The sequence below is a fragment of the Vanrija pseudolonga genome, chromosome 6 (genome assembly GCF_020906515.1).
Source record: "Vanrija pseudolonga chromosome 6, complete sequence".
In the NCBI taxonomy this organism is placed as follows: Eukaryota; Fungi; Basidiomycota; class Tremellomycetes; order Trichosporonales; family Trichosporonaceae; genus Vanrija; species Vanrija pseudolonga.
In genome coordinates this window covers 1672253-1694313 of record NC_085854.1, presented here as the reverse complement: position 1 = coordinate 1694313, position 22061 = coordinate 1672253, and the positions used below count along the sequence as shown (strand labels likewise).

The 22061-nt window shown below is 63.1% G+C and overlaps 9 protein-coding genes across 9 annotated transcripts; 5 read left to right on the top strand and 4 right to left on the bottom strand.

Annotated features, from left to right (window-relative positions):
* Positions 1 to 539: 539 nt before the first annotated feature.
* On the top strand, positions 540 to 2742 carry LOC62_06G008436 (uncharacterized protein). Its single transcript, XM_062774968.1, has 4 exons — positions 540 to 1104; positions 1143 to 2079; positions 2127 to 2222; positions 2270 to 2742. The coding sequence occupies exons 1-4, from the start codon at positions 672 to 674 to the stop codon at positions 2655 to 2657; spliced, it is 1854 nt and encodes a 617-aa protein (XP_062630952.1). The 5' UTR covers positions 540 to 671; the 3' UTR covers positions 2658 to 2742.
* Positions 2743 to 3416: 674 nt separating this feature from the next.
* On the top strand, positions 3417 to 7298 carry LOC62_06G008435 (uncharacterized protein; the record flags this gene model as incomplete). Its single annotated transcript, XM_062774967.1, has 13 exons — positions 3417 to 3747; positions 3797 to 3871; positions 3921 to 4216; positions 4253 to 4822; positions 4868 to 5242; positions 5278 to 5499; positions 5536 to 6400; positions 6439 to 6478; positions 6515 to 6614; positions 6654 to 6867; positions 6900 to 7068; positions 7113 to 7173; positions 7209 to 7298. The coding sequence occupies 13 exons, from the start codon at positions 3417 to 3419 to the stop codon at positions 7296 to 7298; spliced, it is 3408 nt and encodes a 1135-aa protein (XP_062630951.1).
* A 101-nt stretch (positions 7299 to 7399) lies between these two features.
* YND1 (Golgi apyrase) lies at positions 7400 to 10379 on the bottom strand (the record flags this gene model as incomplete). Its single annotated transcript, XM_062774966.1, has 3 exons — positions 9820 to 10379; positions 8682 to 9781; positions 7400 to 8647 (listed from the first exon to the last, which is right to left on the bottom strand). Exons 1-3 carry the CDS (start codon positions 10139 to 10141, stop codon positions 7400 to 7402), a joined length of 2670 nt encoding a protein of 889 aa, XP_062630950.1. The 5' UTR covers positions 10142 to 10379.
* Positions 10380 to 10505: 126 nt separating this feature from the next.
* Positions 10506 to 11342, bottom strand: Dynlrb2 (Dynein light chain roadblock-type 2; the record flags this gene model as incomplete). Its single annotated transcript, XM_062774965.1, has 3 exons — positions 10506 to 10842; positions 10878 to 10935; positions 11034 to 11342. 3 exons carry the CDS (start codon positions 11340 to 11342, stop codon positions 10799 to 10801), a joined length of 411 nt encoding a protein of 136 aa, XP_062630949.1. The 3' UTR covers positions 10506 to 10798.
* Positions 11343 to 11819: 477 nt separating this feature from the next.
* MNP1 (54S ribosomal protein L12, mitochondrial) lies at positions 11820 to 12909 on the top strand. Its single transcript, XM_062774964.1, has 4 exons — positions 11820 to 11876; positions 12037 to 12237; positions 12414 to 12623; positions 12764 to 12909. Exons 1-4 carry the CDS (start codon positions 11871 to 11873, stop codon positions 12878 to 12880), a joined length of 534 nt encoding a protein of 177 aa, XP_062630948.1. The 5' UTR covers positions 11820 to 11870; the 3' UTR covers positions 12881 to 12909.
* A 257-nt stretch (positions 12910 to 13166) lies between these two features.
* Positions 13167 to 14452, bottom strand: gyaR (Glyoxylate reductase). Its single transcript, XM_062774963.1, has 4 exons — positions 14223 to 14452; positions 13968 to 14122; positions 13335 to 13912; positions 13167 to 13297 (listed from the first exon to the last, which is right to left on the bottom strand). Exons 1-4 carry the CDS (start codon positions 14428 to 14430, stop codon positions 13195 to 13197), a joined length of 1044 nt encoding a protein of 347 aa, XP_062630947.1. The 5' UTR covers positions 14431 to 14452; the 3' UTR covers positions 13167 to 13194.
* A 150-nt stretch (positions 14453 to 14602) lies between these two features.
* ARB_01345_0 (putative extracellular serine carboxypeptidase) lies at positions 14603 to 16586 on the bottom strand (the record flags this gene model as incomplete). The annotated part of the gene is made up of 10 exons (XM_062774962.1): positions 14603 to 14836; positions 14903 to 15138; positions 15177 to 15252; positions 15288 to 15323; positions 15358 to 15397; positions 15435 to 15759; positions 15797 to 15968; positions 16004 to 16172; positions 16207 to 16404; positions 16441 to 16586. 10 exons carry the CDS (start codon positions 16584 to 16586, stop codon positions 14630 to 14632), a joined length of 1605 nt encoding a protein of 534 aa, XP_062630946.1. The 3' UTR covers positions 14603 to 14629.
* A 643-nt stretch (positions 16587 to 17229) lies between these two features.
* Positions 17230 to 20401, top strand: trz1 (Ribonuclease Z 1; the record flags this gene model as incomplete). Its single annotated transcript, XM_062774961.1, has 5 exons — positions 17230 to 17250; positions 17280 to 17769; positions 17807 to 19302; positions 19340 to 19941; positions 19981 to 20401. The coding sequence occupies 5 exons, from the start codon at positions 17230 to 17232 to the stop codon at positions 20399 to 20401; spliced, it is 3030 nt and encodes a 1009-aa protein (XP_062630945.1).
* Positions 20402 to 20797: 396 nt separating this feature from the next.
* On the top strand, positions 20798 to 22046 carry LOC62_06G008428 (uncharacterized protein). Its single transcript, XM_062774960.1, has 3 exons — positions 20798 to 21120; positions 21255 to 21798; positions 21847 to 22046. The coding sequence occupies exons 1-3, from the start codon at positions 21009 to 21011 to the stop codon at positions 21944 to 21946; spliced, it is 756 nt and encodes a 251-aa protein (XP_062630944.1). The 5' UTR covers positions 20798 to 21008; the 3' UTR covers positions 21947 to 22046.
* The last annotated feature ends 15 nt before the right edge of the window (positions 22047 to 22061 follow it).

Genomic DNA, 22061 nt, shown 5'->3' with positions numbered 1-22061 from the left:
GCAGCAGGAGCGTTATGTAGTTACCGCCCCGGCGCCCCTTCGGCAGCCCCTTAGTTCTCGTTTAATCAATACAGTGGGCCGCCGCGCCGCGCTGCTCTGCGCTGACTGGCGGTGTCTGCAATGCAGCAACCAACACAACACACGGCACCTGCCGCAAGGCGCATGCTGCTGCACGCCTGCACCAGGTGTTTTTTTAACAGTGATGTAATGTCAGCCAGGACGACTCATATGTACACAGGGAGAAGAAGGGAGGGATCTGCGAGCTAGCAGTACATAGCACCACACCCCACTCCCCCCCGTTGACAAGCAGCAACCTCCCCCCCATCTCACCCTCGACACTCATTGATAAAGGCAAGGCAACAACCTCTCGCACGACAAACAGCCACCACTCCCCCCCACCCCACCCACCCACCGCCATGGCGTATCCTGAACCCAGTGCAGGCGGCGGCTTTGACGAGCCCCTGCCACCACAGCCCCCGTCCCTTACTCCCATCGCAGAGGACGGCCCGGCGCGGCAGTCGTCTAGCACTGCAGCAACCTCAACAGCAGCGGCAGCAACATCCTCGCCGAGGGGGTCGCGAGTGCTCCAACCGCCATCGCACCCGTCTGGACCGCGCCCGCCGCGCCCACTCCCATCGCGCTCGCTCTCGGCGGCAGCCATCCGCGCGCCCATGTCATCCTCGACCCCGCTCCGCGGCCTGCCGCAGCTCGACACCACGACGGGCACAGGCGGCGTGCAGCGCTCCGGCTCCATCTCGTCCAACCAGTCCCGGCTGAGCCGCGCATCGGCCGGCACTGGCCCCTCCGCGGCGTCGCCTGCAACCCGCACTGGGGCGACGCCGGCGCGCCGCCGCTCCCGCTCGCACACGGTCAGCGTGGTCCTCAACTCGCCGACCTCGCCGTCTACCGCCCCATCGCGCTATGCCAACTTCCTCCGCATGCCTGACGCCGAGGAGGGGCGCGCGAGCGAGGACGCCGAGCGCCGCTCGAGCATCAACGTCATCATGCCCGACGAGGCTGACACGGCCGTTGCGGACCACGCTGGCGAGCTGCACGACGATGTGGTTGGCCTGCTGGATGTCGTCGACCCCGAGGTCGGAACCGGTAAGTTGCTGTGCTGCTGGTGGAGCCCTGACCCGCAGTGAACCACCTCCAAAACGTCACGAATGGCATCATGTTTCCCAACATCCCTGGTCTGTGGACCCGCCGCCCAAACCTTGTACTGCCCCGCACGCCCTCGGACCACAGCCTGCCCGAGTACGCTGACGACGGTGACGAGACGGGGCTGAATGGCCCTAAGCGGCGCACGTCGCTCGGCAAGTCGGGCGGGCGCTCGCGCTCCAACACTGTCAAGCGGTTCCTGCCTGGCGGAGGGGACAAGGACAAGATAGACCTTGGGCCGCTGTCGCCGACTGAAGATGTGCCCCTCAAAGAGGTTGTGTCAAAGCAGATGGACGAGGAGTTGACCGAGGAGGCCGACGAGGTAGCCGACGAACACGAGCTCGACCGGCACGTCAAGCACGTCCTCCGGGCCAAGCGTAGAGAAAAGGCCAAGCGTGCCCTCCGTGGTCTGTGGGCGTTCTTGAAGACACCCATGGGAATCGTGACTGCTATCTACGGCTTCCTCGTCGCCTTCTGGGGCGCTGCCCTCGTGCTCTTCCTCCTCGGGTGGATCAAGACGCCCAACAAGCACTGGAAGGACAAGTGGGTCGAGATCTGTTCCCAGATCGTCAACGGCCTCTTCACCGTCACTGGTGTCGGCCTCATTCCGTGGCGCGCAATCGACACGTACCGCATGTCCATCATCCACACCCTCAAGATGAAGGACAAGCGCCTGCGCAAGAAGGCTGGCCTGCCCCCCATCGATGATCCCGACGACCTGCCCGACCCGCGCACCATCCCAGGCTTCCAGCAGGTGCTCTCGGAGAAGGACCAGGACCAGTTGAGATACCAGCAGGACAAGTTTGCAAAGTCGCAGACGTGGTACCGCCCTCACGCGAATGCCACGCACCGCGCCTTCCCTATTACGTTGGCCTTGTGGAACACGATTCTCATGGACGGCAATTCGTTCTTCCAGTGGTGAGTGGGACCGGCCGGCCGACGTTGCCAGCTACTAACCCCCTCAGCATCCTCTGTGGATGCATGTGGGGCATGAACTACCACAAGCGTCCGGCGTGGACCACTGGCTCGCTGATCCCCCTCTCATTCCTTTGTGGTATTGCGTGAGTTGAGCAACCCCCTTGATGTTGAGCCACAACTCACACCACAGCGCCGGTGTTCTCATCTGGCAGGGCGGTGTGCGCACCAAGAAGACCAAGGCCGTCGAGGACAAGCTCCGTGAGGCGCTCGGCGTCGACCAGCCCGTCGACCCCCAGGTCAGACGCCCACGCCGCGCCACCATCTCTGGTCTGGAGCAGAAGCACGAGGCCGAGCTCGTGGACCCGATCGACAGCGGCAAGTACCACCCGAAGAGACGCGCCACCATCGACATTACGCCCGATGCGCCAGGCAACATTCCCAAGCCACTGGGCTCGGTCTCCGAGTCGTCAGAGGACAGCGACGAGCTCGCAAAGGTGTCGAGCAAGCTCACGCCGACGACCGAGCTGCCCGTGCTACCCGAGCTGTTGCACAAGCGCGAGCCTAGAGGTAGTATCTAGGCGTCGTCGGAGAGCATGGAGATCATTTGGAGGAGCACATTGTACCCATCGTGAGACTGTACCCATATGCACCGTGTCATCTTGGCGTAAGTTTTGTTGATGGCTAAATCAGGCGACGGAGGTGGCGTCGGCTTGGCGGCAAGCTTCTGTCGGTCAGTCGGTCCGTGGCGTGGCGCTGACAATGGCGCATGGCGCATGGCGCATGGCGGCAATAATGGTTAATCGTCGAATGTAACGCTGCGAGAGCGAGAGTCCTTTGCGACGTCGACGTACCCACCCAGTATCGTGTCGGCCGTGTGCTCGTTGCTGCACAGCGGTGAGCGGTGCATCGTGAGACCGCCAACACGCCGACACGCTTCGCGCTCGCACGATCACCACACATGCTGCACGCCAGGCCAGATCCCACCGTCCCATGTCGTCAGCGGTGCGACACAAACATGACCGCAGCGGCCCGTGCGCAGAGTGCACAAACACGGCGGGGCCTGCGCCGAGTTGCCAGCAGGCAGTGTGCTTCTCGCCGCCGCTGCGCTCGGACCGCCGCACAGACGGCCAGCAGCAGCGGCTGTGGGCCGCGCTCTGCGCTGATTAACAGACTCACTCACTGATGCGAGAGAGAGAGAGAGAGTGACACTCTTCGTCGTCGTCGTCGTCAACACTCGTCTCTTCCTTCCTTTTCTCTTTGATCCACCCGGCCAGCCCACTGATCATCGCCGTTGCCCCTTCTCTTCTCCCTTCTCCCTTCCTCGCTCCACCACTACAATGCCAGCAATAGTAAAGAACACAATCAACCTCTTCCGCACCTCGCGCAAAGCGGACCCCGTGGAACCACCCGACAACCCACTAGTGTTTCCGAGCACGCCGTCGCCCCCGCCTCTGCCGCCTGCGCCTGCCCTGCCGCCGCCGGTGCGCCGATACTCGCCCAACAACGAGCAGCTGGCCGGCGCCGGCGGCGTGCCCCCCCGCGCCACCGCTCCGCCCACAGTTCCAATGCCGCCAAAGCCCAAATCCCGCCACAGCTCGGCGCCGGTGCCCAACTATGCCGCGCATGGCGGCGGCGCTGCGGACATGACGCCGACGACGCAGGCAAAAGGTAAGGAGGACAAGGACCAGCCCGCCAGCCCCAACTCACTCACACGCAGTCTTGCCTTGGGTCAACGGCTTGCGGAACCAGGTATACGAAGAGCCCATGGGCCTCGTCGGGCCGTACCCCGCTCGTGAGTGCCGCGTCGGCGCTGGCTCGTTCGCTCGCTAACACCCGCCCAGCTCCCACCCGCCCGCAGTCACTCTACTCGCCACCTCCTTTACCTACCGTCCCCAAACCTCCCTCTGCACTGACCTTCGCCGCGCTCGTCGAGGAGCAGGACCCGGTTCCTCCCAGCCCCCGCCGGCATGAGGACGATGTGCTCAGCCGCGGCGCCGGACTGGCAGCCGACGTTGACAAGGCCATGCTGGCGTTCCCCAGCCTGCGGGATTTCCCCTCCACGCCGGGGACGTTTGGCGGGACGCCGGCCGAGGGGTCCTTTAAGCAGGACACAGCTCCCCTCATGAAGGCTTCAAAGGTTTGTACAAGTGTTGACCACTGTGCTGACACACAGCCTGCCAAGTCGAAGGAAAAGAAGACGACGCCGCGCCAGTCACACTCGATGCCGCCGGCCCAGACGCTCGAGAAACAGCCCTTCGCGCTGCCACCTGCCGTGGTCTTGCCCCGGATCCACAAACAACGCCGCGAGTTCCCCTTCTCGATTGAAGAAGCGTTCGTCACCCAGGAGAGAGAGAAGGCGCGCGCAGACACCTTCGCGCAGCTCGTGGCGAATCAGGGCAAGCCAGCCGTGGCGCCGATTGCGAAGCTCGGCAGCCCGTTCCGACCTGATACGTTTGAGACACTCCCGACTTCAACCGACACCTCCTTTGGACATATTGCCCATGAGAATGGCAGGCCGATCGCCTCGGCGGCCAACACGCCACACGCGCCCAAGCGCACCGAGGACAGGGCCACGAGCATGCCGCCCGCCGCAGTGCCACAGGATCCGCCGTTCATCTTCCACACGACCAGCCCTGCAATGTACATGGACAGCTTGAGATTCGCTGCTGCTCCAGTGCAGGTGGCGAAGATCAACGAGGTCCGCGTGGACCAACAAAGTGCCTATGTGGAGACTGTAATGGATGTGGGTGGATGTTGTTGGCGGGTGATCGATGCTGACTTACAACAGGAGGAGGCGACCCCGCGGGTGAGGCAAAAGTCTGAGCGCGCGATTGTGGTCAACCCGCCAAGTCGTGACGAGCCGCAAGCTGCTACCCAACAGACTCCCAAGGCCGGACACAGCCATTCTCGCCAACAGAGTGCCCCACTGTCGTACTTCTCCGATGTGCTCAGCGAAGCCACTTTCAAAGCCCCGTCGTACGCCCCGACAACCACGACCAACGTCCACAACATGGTCGAGCAGAGCTCGTTCCACGACGAGACGCTCTGTCAACTTCTCGATGCCGCGCGGTTGAACTTGGTTGGCGAGCAGGCAAAGAAGGCGCTCATGCGCGCCGCACGCGCTCGTGTTATTGAACTCAAGGATATCAAGGAGCACGGCGAGGTGAGTGACGTTTGGGAATGCCACTAATAAATCAGCAAAGTCCTCCGCCGATTCACATGACCTCGCCATTGGCCATCAAGAAGAAGAAACATCACCGGGCAAAGACAGAGGAGGCTACAATCCCCCATTCAATGGTTGAGGCAGCGGCCAAGTTGTCCAAGCAGGCATCAAAGGCCGAGATTGTTGCCAAAATGCCTTCGGTGCCACAGTCCGCGCCCGCTCCTGAGCCATCGACTCCCAGCGACAGGAGCACCAGAGTAAGCAAAGATCAAGTGGCCCTACCCACGCTCCAGCAACAGAGTCCACCCCCGTGGGCCAACGAAATTATCCAGCGCCTCGAAGCCTTTGACGCCCGCTTCTCCGAGCTCGGGAAGAGGTCAACTGACAAGGGCCCCCTCGAAGCAGCTGTCATCTTTGGAACTGGTCCATCGGCCGAGGACATGGAAGTCCTGAAGAACGCGTTAAATAACATCTCTGCGTACCCTGCGTATTCGTACGCAGGTGAAACCATCGACTTTGGGTACGCAAAGCCCGGTTCGATTCACACCGTCGCTCCCACAGTGTCACCCGAGAGCGACCCTCGTGGCGCTGCCTCTAACGTGAACCTTAACGAGGCTACACCCAAGCAGCGAGACACCATGACATGGGGCTCAGAGGTGGATATGCCTGATCAGACACCACCCCTTATGCCCCGTCCTCCTAGGATAGAGATCCAGCCGCCCACCACTCTTGCGAGCAAGACAACCACCGGGACGACTCATTCGCCAACAAACAACGCCTCAGGTTCGCCCTCGGAAGCCAGCAACGCACGCACGTTTGGCGTTCGTACGCCCGAAAAGCCTCCTCCAGTGCCCTCAAAGAGTGTTGGCCCCAAATCAGTCTCCAACACGGAACCGAGGCCTAGCAGCAGTGCAGGCATGGTGTCCATGAGCACGCCTCCCGTCAAGCCCGCCGACCTCTTCTCCATGACCATGTCGCCTACCACCACTTATCGGTCACATGCGTTCCACGGGAGCGTGGATATGCCCCAAATGAAGTCTACTGTCCCAGCGGCGCCATGGGACCTGGTTACCCAGCGATTGTACGGCTGGGCTCTCGTGTGGGAGGAGGACTCTTTTGTGCGGGCACTCGAGAGGATGGCCCTTGGTTTCCAGGTCAGTGGGTCTCGTGGGCAAAGCTGACTCTTTAGGTCGAAGAATTCCCTCTCGCCGTCTACACAATGCTGATCTTCAAGCGGTGGGTTAGTAATCGCCTCTTCACCTAACCCCTCAGAAACATCCATCGGCGGCTGAACATGACGCCGCCACTCGTCTGCGACAAACTCTTTGTCCCACCCAACATCGCGGATGGCATCAACAAGTCTGTCCACTCGGTGAGTATTGTCAACTCTGCCAGCCTGACCCCGGCCCAGAAGCAGTTCTCCGACGCCAAGCTCATCCTCGAAAGCTTGTGGCAGCCTTTCCGTTTCAAGGAGCCACCGCGTGTCATTGTCTCTCTGATGAAGCATGGGGGGCGGGAGAATACGTGGCTCGCGGCCCGCCACGACCTGACCACTGGCAAGCTGCTAGTCTATGTCGTTGGCCCGGGCCTCCAAGATGCTCCAGAGGGCAAGGACCTCGACAATCGTGAGTGCGGTGCGCGGCGTGGCTGACTCCAGGCGTCTACATGTGGTGGCTGGCCATCCGCCAGGCGTGGCCTCAGTACAGCATCCCACACACTGACACTCCTGACCGACTCCCATACACCATCAAAACTGTGCCAATCCCGGTCGCCCAGAAGGAGTCATCTTCGCTGAAGGCAATGGTGATCAGCCGCAACTTCCTGCTGTCAGTTATCCGTGCGTTTTTGATGGCGACAACTGACAACACAGCGGCATGCGGCCCGAGACTACCGACGATGTCACTCGCCTTCGCGAGGCTGTCTGGGGAGAGGTAGGTCAGCGTACCCAACTCACACTGACGCCTAGGTTCGACGACTCCTGCTCAAGAAGCAGCAGGGCAAGCTGCACGTCCACTCGATGGACGCCGGCGCCACCGACACCATCTCCAACCTGTGAAACCTATACCAAGCATACACGCATACATGAATTCTTGCATGCATCCTATCCCCGTCTACTGCAAGCAAGGTCCATGGGTACCAAGATACTAAATTGTCCGCCTAAGGGCCGCCGTCGCCAGCCTTTTGTGGCGTGTTGTTGCCGCGATTGGCTGTGCGCTGGGCGAGCCCCTGGCCCATCTCCGTGAGGTTGACGCGGCTCGAGTTGCGCGAGAGGGCGTGCTCGCCTCCTGGTCCAGCAGTCGGCGTGAGCACGCCGCTGGCAGGCTTGGTCGAGTATTCATCGCCGCTGCTTGCACTCTCGTACGGATTAGACGGCGCTGGCGTAAAGAGCGCCATTGGGGGATCGTTCCATCCGCCGCCGCCACCATGAGGCTCAAGCAGGCCATTGCTCGTGCTGCGTACGGCGCGTGGTCGTCCAGGGCCCGACTTGGATCTGCCGTTTGCGCGTGGTGGACTGGTCGGGGTCGCTGTGCCGCCAGACGCCGGAGCATGTTCCATGCCTGATAATGATCGCGTGGAGGCTGACGCGAGCGACGAGCGCGCAAGCCCAGGGGTAAAGAATGCAGAGGATGAGCCCGACGCCTCGCGCGGACTCGGGGGCTGCGATCCCCACCCCAGGCCGGGCGAGTACGAGCCACTAACGGGCATGCTGGCGTGTCTTGTCGGCTTGCGCGGCGTCTCGTGCCCGCTGTAGCTGGAGCTACGGCGCAGCATCTGCGTGAAGCGGCGGGACCAGAGGCGTAGTCGCCCGGAGCCGGAGGGTACGCGCGGCTTGCCCTCGAACCCGAGTGCGCCGAGGTTGCCGCTGCCCTCCTCGAGCGCGTACAGCTCGGGCGTGGCCGTGCCGCTCGACCACGGCACCCAGCTGCTGCTGGTGAGAGGTCGGCCGTTGAGCCCAGCAGAGCTCGACTTGCGCGAACGGAACGTATTCCGCGTGCGCCGCCGCACCGCGTTGAAGGCCAGCGTGAGGAGGATGGCCGCGACCACGACGTAGGCCCAGACTGCTGGGCCGAGGTCGGTGACGGTCGCCTGCAGCGCCTGGAAGCGGTTGTGCGGGCTCAGCGCGCTGACGGACCGGCTCGCCTCGATGACAACCTTGCCCAGTGTCCATGAGATGGCCGTCTCGTCCACCTCGTCCATGGACTGGAAGTGGGGTTTGGGTTTGTTGAACAGGCCCTTCTCCTTTGCTCTTCTTTCCGCCTCGGCGTTGGTGTCACCCAGGTCACCTCCAGTGAGGGTATCGCTGCCTCCCTTGTCGACTAGGCGGGGGATGCCGATGCCTTCGTGCAGGACATTGGAGATCCACGCACCCTTGAAGCACTGCATCTGGAGGCGGTTGATTTCGATCTGATGTTAGCGGGAGATGGACGTTGCTACCCACCTGCTCTCCGCGCCAGCCCTGCCCGCTCTTGACCTTGGTCTCAATCTCCTCCCAGTTCTGTGCGCAGAACCCGCTCATTCCCCGCTCCCATTCAGCCCAGTCCCACACACCGCCAAGGCCTAGCACCTGCTGCGCAGTGTACCAGTACTCTGAGATGCCGATGAACCCTCGCTGATCGCTGCGGTGGAAGTCGATGTGGGGTGTCGCCAGGCCGCCAAACAAGCAGTGCTTTGCTGGACACGGCTTGTCGTGCGACAGCAATGGTTTCAATGACGTTAGACATTCCGAGAACGAACCGGTGCCGATAAAGTCGGGGTGTTTGGTGGGGTCGGGCGACGGCACAATGAGCCCAGTTGGTAGACATGGGTCGGCGATAGGGTCTGTTCTTGCTGGGTCCACACCGTTTGCCTTGAAGTCGGTCCTCCACTGCTCGACAGTGGCATCGACATACCGCCCTCGAACCTGGTTTGTTCCGAAACCGAGCCACGAGGCTGCAAACACCGGCCATTCCACGAGCTCCCCTGAGAGCAGGCGCAGCGACACGGTCGCGAGGTCCGACTTCGGGAAGCGGGAGTGCTCGAGCTCTTCCGCCGACGGTGAGAAAGCGAGTTGCGTCGATGCGCCGCCCATGTCCAGGAAACCAAACGTCGGCGAGTGGTGGCTAATGTCCACTGGGGTGACCGAGTCCTTGCTTCCCGGCGGCGCCGAGGCGAGCGGAGCGAGGGGCAGGAGATGGTCGTGGCCCACGGCTCCTTGGGCATGGGCTAGTTCTGGCGCGTGCCCAAACCCGTCCATGAGGTAGTTTACGGCCACCCAGCCCCAGATGCCCTCCTCCTCGCCCGAGATGATGCGCACGCTGTCGCCACATGGTCCGGCAGATGACGCCTCATTTAGCTTGAAGGGGTAGTCCTTCTTCAGTGTATCGCACGTCGCTTGCAGGATCGCATTCTGAGCCTCTGGGTTGAGGAGTCGCATGCCCGCCGTCGCGAGCACGAAGATTGGCGTTGACGATAGCTGTGAGGGCGGGATGTGATCGAGCGCGTGCTGCATCAATGGCTGGAGGTATCCTGGGATATCCTCTGGCGCGACCGTCGAGATGCCTTGGATGTCAGCGGCATCCAGAGCAGCTCCAACTCACCTGGCTCGACGCGCTTGACCCAGCCGTCACCCTCGACGCCCTTGCCGACACGGACCAGGCGGCGGAGCGCGCGGCGTTCCATATCCGCCGCGCTGGCCTTGCCCTTGCCCTTTATGCTGTCCCACCACCACCAAGTCTTGGAGGTCTCGATGCCGCTGCCCTTGCCCGCGCCTGCAGCTCTGGCCTCCTTGACCTCTGAGACAATCTCATCTCGCTCGAGGCCCGGGTCGCGCCAGGAGTAGATCTGCATGCGCGAGCCGGACGAGCCGGCGTCGATGACGAGCGCATAGTGGGTGGTCAGGGAGGAGATGGAGGGGGCCATTGGGAGGAGGGGCTGCTAGATGGGTGGAGGCCGTTGGCGATAGAGGTAGCCCACTTGACGAGCGAGCGAGGAGGGCGAGGCGAGGCGGCGAGGTGGCCTGGCAGGTCGCGCGCAGCTATGCTGGGGCCGAATCCGTGTGGGTGCTTGGTTTACTGGAACGTAGGGCACATGGAAAGGGGAATTGAATCAGTCTAGATGTGCGAGGAATGTTGGGTTGTAGCTAAAAGTCGAGAACGAGATGAGTTGGTGAGTGCTCGACGTGGGCCAATTGAAGGAAACTCAACGACGTGTGTGCAGCAGCAACTGGCCCCCAGGCACGCTGCACTAAAACAGCCCGCACACAAGATATCATCACCACGGCAAAGTCCGTCTTCTGGACCTGTCCCGTCCCGCTCTGCTCCACCCGCCGCCGCGTGCAACCCTTCGTGCGCGTGCGTGCATGTGATCATTACGAGGTGTACAGTGTGTACAGGCATTAGAAGTGTGGTGATGGACTTGGTGGGAGAGAGGTTGTATTCAGGTTGACGAGGGAGGGAGGGCCCTGGGTGCAACTGTATTTGGGATTACGACGCAAGGTTCCCTCCTCACGATCTGCGGGGCGGAGGCGCGTGCTGTGTCGACCGGCCCTATGCCAGCGCGACGACAACTGCCGACGGATTATTGCCCCGGGTCCTGCAGCACGACGAGGAGGTATCGGTCGTCTGGGGGTCAGCGAAGCTTCAGGCGCGCAACCTACCAGGCGTGATGATGAGCTCGTGCCGCTTGGTGCGTATCCGCATGAGCTTGAGCTCGTCCTGGAGGCGGAAGGGGGGCAGAAGCAGATGGGTCCAGCACAATGCAGAGTCACATCGGCGTCAGCACGGCGCTCTCACAGCACTCGACGCAGACTCACGCCCTCATCAACAGTAGCCACGGCACCAGCAGTCGCGTTGACCACAGCCTCCAGACTGCCGGCGTACCGCCGCCCGCTCTCGCCCTCGAACACGGCGCCGGTGCTCTGCACGATGCCGCCAGAGCCCGGCGCGCCCGACGAGCGCGCGAGCACCATCACGCCGCGTACGTTGCGGTAGGCTGACAGCCGGGACAGCGTCGACTCGATCTCGGGCGGCGGGGGCGCGCGCGGCGCCGTCGACGACAAGGGCGGGGACGAGGGGGGCGCGCGCGGCCGGACGCCGTTGGCGATGGGGTCGGGGGATGCCATGGGTTGGGGGGGCGTTGGTGAGCTCGCGGCGCGTGCGTGTCGAGTGGAGAAGAGGAAGGAGGTAGTTGGAGAACAGAGAGCAGAAGCAAAGTTGTTGCCCTCGTCAACACGAAACACAATGACGTTGCGCGTGCCCCCTCGCCCTCGCGCCCTGCCGTCACGACCATGCAACAAAAACCATGAAGGAGTGCTCGCACGCTGAGTCGAACAGCGGTCGGGTCGGAAGCAGACTAAACCACAACGACCAGTGATAACCACCTACACTATGCGAGCTGGATATTTAGCGGAATCAAATCCACGTGGCGAAGTGCGGATCACTCCTCTTGAGGGTGCCCCCTGCGGATCACACCCTGGGTCGTACGCCCGCCCACCCAACCCAGCCCGGCGTTTTTTTCGGTGGACCAGTGGCATGCCGCCTGGCTCCGCCTCGAGATTTCAACGACCAGCTCCGAACGGCTCGTTCGGCAGGCAGGCAAAGACTGCTGCTTGACACCCACCACAACAACCTCTCCACATACACCACAAAACATGAGCGTTAGTGTCCAAGCACAGGTCGGAGCGAGTAATCGGCGGGTACCGGCATGAAACGCACACCGACTCGGCGCGCGCAGCCCACACGACCTACCCGCCGGCTCAGCGTCCTTCCTTCGAAAACCACACCCACCGAAGCCAACAACTGACTGACACCCCGCAGGCCCCCGTCTTCCGCGCCGCCCTCCGCGCCTCGTCGTCGCGCTCATACCGCCCAGTCGCGCGCGCCTTCTCGGCCTCGCGCATCGTCCGCGAGGAGGCCGCCGCTGCCGCCGCGCCCGTCGCGCCTAAAATCAAGTCGATCGTCGACTCGGTTGAGGGCTTGACGCTTCTCGAGGTTTCCGAGCTCGTTTCGGCGCTCAAGGTGGGTCCTGCTGGTGGCGGGAGGGTTGAGGGTTGGAGATGAGGGAGGAAGGGGAGCTGCGTATAGCGGTGCGCGCTGCGTATCACAGCGTGGACGGCTACTCCTGCTCTGCCTGCTCGACATCCCTCCACACACCCGCTCGCTCCGCTCGCGCAGCGTACTGACCAAACCCTCAGACCCGCCTCAACATCACCGAGGTCGCCCTCCCTGCCGCCTCTGCGGCCCCAGCAGCCGGTGCTGCCGCGCCTGCGGCCGAGGCGCCCGCTGAGGAGAAGCCCAAGGAGAAGACCATCTTCACGCTCAAGCTCGAGAAGATCGACGCGGCCGCCAAGGCCAAGATCATCCGCGAGGTCAAGGCCATCATGCCCAACATGAACCTTGTTGAGGTGGGTTTTGTGGGGTGGGGTGGGGGCGGAGGTGATGAAGTGGTTGCTGGTTTCTCGCCAGGCTGCTGCACCACCTGCTGCACCACCGCCGCCGCCCCGCCGCTCCTGCGCTATGCGCACTCGCTGACGCTCGCTCTCAGGCCAAGAAGTTCGTCGAGTCCGTTCCCCAGACCCTCAAGGAGAACGTGCCCAAGGAGGAGGCCGAGAAGCTGAAAAAGACGCTCGAGGGCCTCGGCGCGACCGTCTCGCTTGCCTAGGGGATTCATTGCATGCACATATCAGAGAGCGACAGCCGAGCGCCGGAGGCGCGAGGCGCGGGGGGGGGGGGGGGGGAGGACCAGGCGGGCGGAGTCCGCTGCTATGGGGAGTGGAGTGACGGGAGGGGAGGGGGTTGAAGGGGAGATGGAGAGGCCGTCTCTGATGGACAGGGCTGAAGGATCGGCGCGAGTGGCACCGCCGCACCGTCTGTACAAGTCCGCGTCGAGCCACATGCGGCCTGATATCCAGCCTGCCCAGCGCCGAGCCGTCCCAGCCCACTGCACCCCGCGACACAATGCATATCTAACGCTCTCTACGCCACCCTGTTGCGCGCCCCGCGCCCCTCGAGATAGTCGGCACAGATATCAATAGCAGCATTACACCCGTACTCCTGCGCGGCGTCGGTACTGGCGCCACTGTGCCCAGTCAGCTCTATCCAAGCCACAGACCTACACATGCGGGAGGACGACGACGTTGCGCAGCCCGGCAAACTTGGCCAGGTTATCCCCGTACGCCGGTTCGACGGCAGTCACGTCGAGGCCTGCGCCGCCGATACGTCCCTCGCGCAGGGCAGCGACGAGGGCGTCCTCGTCGACCATGGCGCCGCGGGACGTGTTGATCAGCACGGCGTCGGGGAGCATGAGCGCCAGCTCGCGCGGGCCGATCATCCCGCGCGTGGCAGGCGTGAGGGGACAATGGAGGGACACGACGTGCGCGCGGCCAAGCAGCGCGTCGAGCGAGTCGACGCGCTCATGCGCGAGCGGGACGGGATACCGCTCGTCTGGCTTCACCCAGCGGCTAGCAGGCGACGTAGGGGAGTACACGATGATCTTGCAGTTGAACGCTGAGAACATGCGCGCCGCGGCGTACGCTATGTCGCCCATGCCTACCAGCCCGACGGTGCGCCCCAGCAGGCCAGGGCACAGCGCGGTGATTGAGCGCACGAGCTCGCCCGAACGGATGCGCGCGTCGAGTTCGGCGACGCGGCGCGTCACGGCCAGCGCTAGGGCGAGCGCGATCTCCGCTACGGCCTGGGGCAAGTCAGCTACGAGAGGGCTGTGGAAGAAGCGCGCGCGGGCGACCCACCTCGGCATTACCCCCCGGCACGTTGGTCACGACAACACCCCTTGAGACACACCCGGGCAGGTCGACGCTGTCGTACCCCGTGCCGTTGCGCGCCACGATGCGTACCTTGGGCGCGATGAGGAGGTCGGGCTCGCGGATCGTGCCGGCGCGGAGAACTGGCGGGCGGGCGTCAGCAGGGGTCGCTGGAAAGGTGGCCGCTCTCTCGTCGGATCGGCGGCAGTGCTGGCCAAGTCGTCAGCCCACGCACGCACTCACCAACCGCATCCGCCTCCGCTAGCGCCGCCTCGCGCGTCCACCCGCCCACGCCGGGGCGGAGCACGCGCCCGAACACCTTGTCGGCGTGCGCCTCGGATTTGGGGTGGATTGGCGTCGCGATGAACAGCGTCGCTTCGGACGCTTTGAGCGTGCCGAGGGCGTCTTGTCTCAGCGGGATGCTGGAGCTGGAACCTGAGCCGTCGGGCATGGTGGTCACTGCTGTGCTATGCGAGCGGAGTGTACGTTGTCAAGAAGCACGACTCGACGACTCGAGGTCCTCGTTTATCACTTGGCCGCAGGTCGGATATTGCCGATGCTCCACGGCAAAAAGCGGCACTCGGCCCGCTAGGCCCTCACTGCTCGCTACTATCGCTCAGAAGTTCAAGACACACGACCATGCATTGCATCTACTGCTTTCCCTTGGCTTCGTGGAACTGCGCGACCCACTCGGTGATGAAGCTCACCTCGAGCTCGTGCACGTCGCGGATGCGCGCGGGCTCCTCGTCGTGGTTCTCCAGCCCGTTCTCGTCGTAGTGGTGGATCGCGTCGAAGATGAGGTGCACCGGCTTGTCGACCGACGACTTGCGCTTGCGTGCCCAGTCGGCCTGAGGGGTCTGGGCGTGTTAGAAAAGGATAGCGACTGTCGCGAGAACGAATCGCAGCCACCACACCGCACTCACCATTGTGCGCCACGGGTCACGGTCGCCGTCGATGAACGCAAGGCGGCTGTACTCAATGTCGTAGTCACCGCGGTCGTTGACATCCGCGACGTTCGGCCACTCAGGCACAGTGAAGTGCTTGCCCGGAGGGTATGCCTGCTTGCAGATCTTGGACGTGTACTCGAGGGTGAGGCGCTTGGAGAGGATGGACGGGCCCTCCTCCGGCGCAGGCATAAAGTAGCCCCACTCGGTGCAGACTGCAGGTCAGTTGCCGCACCCCGGAGGCCCAACTCACCCTGGAAGAGCCACAGACGCCACGACTGCTCGAGGTCATCGGCAAGGAACGCCTCGTCGTTGTGCGAGCCAAAGCACTGGGATCAGCGGGGTCGTGGCGGGCGCGACTTACGTCCACGATGTCAATAGGGCAGAGAGAAACGTAGTGCTGCATGTTAGTATCGCCCTACACCCGAGCCCACCTTCTTGATCCAGTTGGCGTAGTTGTTGATCTCCGCAGGGCTGTTCGGGTCAGCGTATGTCCTCCAACACAACCCACATCTTGATGAGGCCGATCTGGCTCCCAGCACCGCCCGAGGTGATGGCCTCGCAAAAGTTGTCCCAGGCGTCAGTGCTGACCCCGGGGTTCCAGTTCTGCCCCTGCCACGCGCCGAAGGGGTACGTGAGCACCTCGGCAAAGTCGTCGTCCTCGAGCGCCTCGAGGCCAAACAGGCCCTTGATGCCGCGGTTGATCGGGCCGGGGAGGCTGAGCAGCCCGTCGATCACCTGCACGGATGTCTGGATCGCGCTGATGCAGTCCGAGTCGGCGTACTCCTGGATCGGGTCAAAGTACTGAGGGAAGTCGATCTGCGCGTGGGTCACGGCTGGGGCGTGAGTGGTCGCCCTCAACGCTTCACTCACCACTGCTCGCAATCGCGCCCCACACGAGGTCCGGGTACTCCACACGCATGTGGGCCGCGCGCGCACCGGCGTACGATCCTCCGTAGTAGAACCACGGTGCGTTCTTGGGTTTGAGCGCATCCGGGTTGCTGAGCTTGAGCAGCGACTTGGGCGGCTGGAAGTTCTTGATGAACTGGTGGGTTAGAGGTTAATGAATCCTTCACCCACGTAAGCCGAGTCCTCAAGCGCCTCGTTGTTGTTCAAGAAGCGGAGGTCGTCGGTCGAGAACGACTTCACGGGGACCGACTCGCCGTAGTATCGGTGCTCGAGCACGATGGCGAGGCCGTTGGTCGCGTTGGCGAGGATCTGGGCGATACCAGTCTCCAAGAATGGCAGGCTGTCATCAGCAGCGCAACGAGGCTTAAACATACCGGTCCTCGCCGCTCGTCTCTCCGCCGTCGAGGAGGAAGATCGGCCCGCCCTCCTTGTAGTGGCTCGCATCGGCCCAGTAGCGGTGGCAGAAGGTGCCGTTGACCGTCTTGTCAAAGTGCGAAATGGGCTGGTCGAAGCAGTATGCCTCGAAGCGGGGCTTGGGCGAGAAAGTCGTCTGGGACGAAGTCTGGAGTGCGCTGGGTGTCAGTTCGGCGCGCACGCGATGTACGTACGCAGCGAGCGCCTCGTCGTTCAGAGCCTTCCACAGGCCGACTTTCGGGCGGCCAGAGAGGAGGAGCTCGCGGTGCGTCGCCTTGTCGAGGCGCGCCGCGCCGAGGTCGGCCACTGCGAGCAGCAGCAGGGCTAGTTTGGCGATCATGGTGATGGTGTGAGCAGACGAAGGAAGTGCGAGATGCCGTCGCCGAAGAATCCCTCGTTCGCCATGATGTCAGTCCCTTCTCTGCCCATGCGGTCCGCACGGACTTGCCCGGCTTGGCCGCCGTTGCACAGCGTGGATGCCGCTCTCGCACCGATTTGCTCCCGCCGACAGAGCCAAACTCGGAGCGAGTGAGAGAGGTGGTGAAGAAATGGACTGCACCATCAAGCAACGGGCACGCTCGTCCGAGCGCGCCCCGCAGCGAGCATCACGACGCCATGCAGAACCACACAAGCCTAGTATATACAAATGTAACGCGCACCCTTCAGCCCCCACGCCACAAGGCTGCGTGGGACAGGACCGAACCTTGGAAGACTGCTGCACGAACCCCCGACCTGCAAAGAGGAGGGGGACGGAACTCGCTCTCTGCGCCTCCGAGCACCTGATAGCCGTGAGAAGGCGGCACTCAAGCGACTCTGCGTTGGGGGTCAGCGATGCAAGCTTGAGGTGGCTGTCGTCGTCGTTACTCACCTATAAGGAGGGGCAGTGAAGAAAGCGAAAAGGTCGAGGTGCCTGCCGCTTTTAAAGGCTGCCAGCCAGAGAGGGGCGAGGGCAGATTTCGCCTGACGCCCTCACGTGACCTGACATGTTGACTTGGATATTTCCAGTGGTCGGTCCCGATCATCGTCACACCAGCATTCTCCAAAGACTCAAGCCTCGACTCGACGACCTGGCCACCCGCTCCCCCTCCTCACCGTGACCGCCCTGCTTCGACGACTAGCAGGCGCAAGTCGCCCCACCCTCCAGGCGGTGGCCAGCCTCCGATTCCCCCCTCTCGCGCCCGCGTCGTCGTCCTCACGGTTCACGACCTCGGCGCTCGACCAGGCCCGCGCCGCGTCCAAGCCCAAGCCCAAGGCGAGGTCCAAGAAGAAGGACTTGACGCCATTCATCAGCCCATCGGGGGACGAGCCCGAAATGTCCATTATCCACTGGACTATCCGCACCATCTCGGTCCCCGGGCCCGACACCGACCTCTCGCTCTATGTCGCGTTCGACAATGAGCGCCTGCTCTTCGGCGCGGGCGAAGGCACGCAACGCGCCTTTATCCAGAAGCGCCTCACCATGAGGGGTCTTCAGGCCGTCTTCCTCCCAGACGGCGGGCACCGCGCACGGACTGGCCTTCCTGGTGGGTGAAGGAATCTGTGTCTCCGCTAACCCAGCAGGTGTGATCATGACGGCATCTGACGCAGGCATGAAGAAACTCACAGTCGTCGGACCACCAGATACCGCGCACTACCTCGCGACGCTGCGAGCTTCGGTGCAGCGCGACATATTCGGCGTCGACCCCAAGCCGTACCCGCGCTTCAGCACCGCTGATTCCGAGATCGTTTACTCGTCAGACAAGGTCACTGTCCACGCCATCGCGCTGCGTGATCCAGTGCCACAGCCTGCCAGCACTGGATCCGTCCTATCCAACCACGTTCCCCGACCTGCACAGCTCCCCGAGGCTCGCCTCGACCAGTGGACCTCGACGATCGTGAAAGACATGTTCAGGGGCATCCAGGATCCCGCCGAACGAAAGGCGGCGCGGCCACCACAGCCGTACCCCGGCATGAGGGCGCCTTCCGTCCCCATGGACCGATTTCCATTGCCTATCCCGAGCGACGCAGACGTTGCCACCGACATGGTGTACATCCTCCGCACACCAGAGGTCCGCGGCAAGTTCGATGTCGTCAAAGCGGCGGCGCTTGGCGTGCCCGGTGGCCCGGTCCGTGGAAAGCTCACCAGGGGCGAGAGCATCGAGGTCGAGGACAAGAACGCACCTGGCGGCAAGAGGATTGTGAGGCCCGAGGACTGCCTTGTTGGCGGTGGACCGGGATCGATTCTCATCGTCGTGTCGTGCGCAGAGCACAACGTCGATCGCTTGCTGCAGTCGCCTGTGTTCGGGCAGTACCAGCAGGGGCCAAGGGGCAAGGCAGCGGACTTCCCCGTACAGGCGGTTGTCCACCGCGTTACACGCCAAGTGTGGGAGGACCCGAGGTACCAGGCCTGGGTGGCAGCGTACGGGCCCAAGACTCAGCATCTGCTCACCGAAGTGCGGATTCCTGGCCCAACCTTCTTCAACAGCGCGGCGTGGAATGCGCTCCACCTGCACCGACTTGACGAGGAGGTCTTCCCCGTGCCGTACTACAAGTACGAGGCGCCGCCACCGCCCGTCCTCCCAGCCAACGCCACCCTTGCGGTCCCCAACAACCTTGTCAGCATGCACCCTCCCAAGGAGACAGAGCTGCTCGAGACGCACGTCAAGGACGCGCAGTTCCCCACCGATACCGAGGAGATCGTTCTGGACACGGCCAGGAGCGACGGTACAGAGTATGCCATCGCCGTCGACGCTGCACGCGTCGAGGTCGCTGCCAAGGCCGCGGTGCACGCCGAGACCCATGAGCTACAGCCTGGTGACGACATTGTGGTGACCACACTCGGCACAGGCAGCGCCATCCCCTCCAAGTTTAGGAATGTTTCGTCAACACACCTCGATATCCCTGGTACTGGTGGCATTCTGCTCGACTGTGGGGAGGGCTCCCTTGGCCAGCTGCGCCGTCGGTTCGGACCCGAAGGCTTGCAAAAGGTCTACGAAGATCTCCGGCTCATCTTCATCAGCCACATGCACGCCGACCACCACTTGGGTCTGACTTCTATTCTTGCGGACCGTTTCAAGGTGAGTCGTGACACTGTGACTCTGAGCTGACTTGCAGTCTGGTGTCCACTCGACATTGTACATCCTCGCGCCTCCGCAAATTGGATTGCAGCTGCAGGAAACCGCAACATGGCAGTACGGTGTGCCCCGCGAGGCCCTTGAGAACGTCAAGTTTGTCAGCTTGACCCGCATGAACAAGAGCGCATGGGTTGCGAGGACGGCAGAACAAGCTGCCCGACAGAGCGCTGCGGCCATCGGCATTGCCCCTTTGACCCAGGCGGTCGAGCAGGAAGCCGAGTTTAACGAGGACGTGGCGGCGGGCAAGTTCAAGTGGCCGTTCAAGATGATCCATCGCTACTACTCGCCTGGCAACGACAAAATGGCCGAGACGATCTACACCATGATCGACGACCTGGGGATGAAGACCATGGGTGCGCCAAGTGTACCTCACCGAGGCCTGGCCAACGGTCTGGTACTTGAGCACACCTCTGGGTGGAAAGTGGTGTACTCTGGGGACACCAAGCCTTCTGGCGATCTCGTGGCGGCGGGCCAAGGAGCGACGATTCTGATCCACGAGGCGACGCACGAGGACGACACGCCAGAGATGGCGCAGGCCAAGGGGCACAGCACCTTTGGGCAGGCGATCGAGGTCGGGAAGCAGTGAGTCGAGGCCGTAGGGGCACCCACTAACGGTACCAGGATGAATGCCAAGTACACCATCCTCAACCACTTCTCGCAGCGCTACCCCAAGATCCCCAAGTTGCTGATTGCCAAGGAGGGTGAGCAAGGGGCCATTGAGTCAAGCGTGGCGATTTCGTTCGACTTCATGTCCCTGCGTGCGGCGGACACGTGGAAGATTGCGCACTACACGGACGCGATGACGCTGTTGTATGGGGAAGAGGAGGAGGATGATGTGTTGGAGGGGGAGGGTGTTGTTGGGCAGGCCGTGGGGGCTGGGAAGGGTGCCAAGGGGGCAGGGAAGGGCCGTGGGGGTGAGCGGGGTGAGCGTGGTGGTCGTGGGTCGCAGGGCCAGCCGTTTGGGCTCAAGCGGCGGAGCAGCGAGATTGCCGACGAGCCGGCAGCGAAGAAGGCGGCGGCGGCGAGCGAGGATGCCGAGTAATTAGACAGCACAGACACCACTCTGATGTACATTGCATAGTGCGAGGGCGTGGTGCGGGCGTGGTGAAGAAAGAAGCCTCAGCGCGTTCAGCGGCATAAAGTGGACGAGTTGCTGCGCTGTCGATCCTTTTTATAAGGCCGCGAGGGAGGGATTGCCTCGAGAGTTGCCTTTTGACGCCCTACACGAGGCCTTTCGTCCAAATGCCGCATGTTTCCCAGGCACATTCCAGGCACGAGGCGCAGTGATCGATTCCAGCAAAGTGGGAATGGCAGTGATTGGTCGGGAGCAAATTGGCCTGTGGCAGTCACACTGCTGCGGCGAGGCGACCCAGGCGACGAGTGGCTAGGCTACCGTTACCACTCTCGGCCGTCATCTCGACAAAGAACACGGCGAGAAGTTGACTGTTCATCTTTGCCGACAGATACGACACTGGCCGCACGTTCCAGCAAGCCGAATCCAGCGAAGCGAAGCGAGCGAGCGAGCTATTCTGCGCACGGCGCACAGTACAAACTTCTCGAGTCCGACTCCTCCTCCTCTCTTCAACCTCGTTCCTCGCTTCTTTCTCCTGCATCCAACACAACCACCTCCCCACCACACCATCACCACCATGGCGGACATGTCGGGCATGACCAACATGGGCGGAGGGCACCACCACGGCGGCGGCGCGTCGGGCGGAGGCACCATGATCATGTACTTTCACGGGTACATTGGGCAGGACAGTGAGTAGCGCACGTAGCGGCGCAACGGCGGCCGCAGGCCGGCGTTGGCGGCGGCGGAGATGGCTCTGGTGCGGGCTTCCTCCGCCGCCGTCAGACCACAGCACACACACACACCTCGCTAACACCCGCCGCAGCGTTATGGTTCTCGACGTGGGTGCCCAAGGGCCCCGGCGCGACCGTCGGCGTGTGTATCGGCCTGTTCCTTCTCGCCGTGCTCGACCGGTACCTTCACGCGCTCCGCGCAGCGTGTAACGAGGCGTGGCGGCGCGGGCGGGTCGGGTGGGTGTTGCCCGTTTCGAGGGGCGAGATGGGCCCCGCGCCGCGGTACGAGGAGCACGAGCACGCGGATGCCCACTTGGAGGAGAAGGGCAAGGCTGCGCATCATGGTGAGAGCACGGCCGTCGACGAGAAGGGCGGCAGCGCGGCCAACCGGCGCCGCGAGGGCACGCCGGATATCGAGGCGCAGCGCGACCGCACCCCCACACCGCTGGCCACCACGAGCCACGCGCACCCGCACGCGCACGCCGCCGCCGAGGCCATCGCACACCTGCCTGCGACGGTACGCCGCACGCTCGACCCCGGACGCGTTGGCCGCTGGTCCCGCCCGTTCAGGTGGGGCGTGGACGGCCCCCGCGGCCTCCTGCACGCGCTCCAGCAGGCGCTGCACTGGCTCTTGATGTAAGTTGGTCCCGAGAGAGGAGGCAGTCAGCGCTGACACTGCCCCAGGCTCGTCGTCATGACGTTCCAGATTTATTGGATCATCGCCATCGTGGTTGGTGCCGGCGTCGGCGAGGCCATGTTCGGACGCTTCGGCGCGCACAGGTAGCTGCTCGAACTCGGAGCACTCGGAGCACACGCAGCTCGCCGACTCATTGTACACCACACATTCCATAGATTTTTGATTCATGCATAGGTACAACAGGATACTGTACGCGGCTGCG

Bases quoted from the DNA above. Each gene is read 5' to 3' on its own strand.
- LOC62_06G008436 (XM_062774968.1), top strand. From the start codon at position 672: ATGTCATCCTCGACCCCGCTCCGCGGCCTGCCGCAGCTCGACACCACG. The intron at 2,080-2,126 runs GTGAGTGGGACC...TAACCCCCTCAG, and splicing joins GGCAATTCGTTCTTCCAGTG to CATCCTCTGTGGATGCATGT. The intron at 2,223-2,269 runs GTGAGTTGAGCA...CTCACACCACAG, and splicing joins TCATTCCTTTGTGGTATTGC to CGCCGGTGTTCTCATCTGGC.
- MNP1 (XM_062774964.1), top strand. The intron at 12,238-12,413 runs GTGGGTCCTGCT...CCAAACCCTCAG, and splicing joins AGCTCGTTTCGGCGCTCAAG to ACCCGCCTCAACATCACCGA. The intron at 12,624-12,763 runs GTGGGTTTTGTG...GCTCGCTCTCAG, and splicing joins CCAACATGAACCTTGTTGAG to GCCAAGAAGTTCGTCGAGTC.
- gyaR (XM_062774963.1), bottom strand. From the start codon at position 14,430: ATGCCCGACGGCTCAGGTTCCAGCTCCAGCATCCCGCTGAGACAAGAC. The intron at 14,123-14,222 runs GTGAGTGCGTGC...CCCGCCCGCCAG, and splicing joins AGCGGAGGCGGATGCGGTTG to TTCTCCGCGCCGGCACGATC. The intron at 13,298-13,334 runs GTAGGTCTGTGG...GACTGGGCACAG, and splicing joins GTCGTCGTCCTCCCGCATGT to TGGCGCCAGTACCGACGCCG.
- LOC62_06G008428 (XM_062774960.1), top strand. From the start codon at position 21,009: ATGGCGGACATGTCGGGCATGACCAACATGGGCGGAGGGCACCACCAC. The intron at 21,121-21,254 runs GTGAGTAGCGCA...CACCCGCCGCAG, and splicing joins CGGGTACATTGGGCAGGACA to CGTTATGGTTCTCGACGTGG. The intron at 21,799-21,846 runs GTAAGTTGGTCC...ACACTGCCCCAG, and splicing joins GCGCTGCACTGGCTCTTGAT to GCTCGTCGTCATGACGTTCC.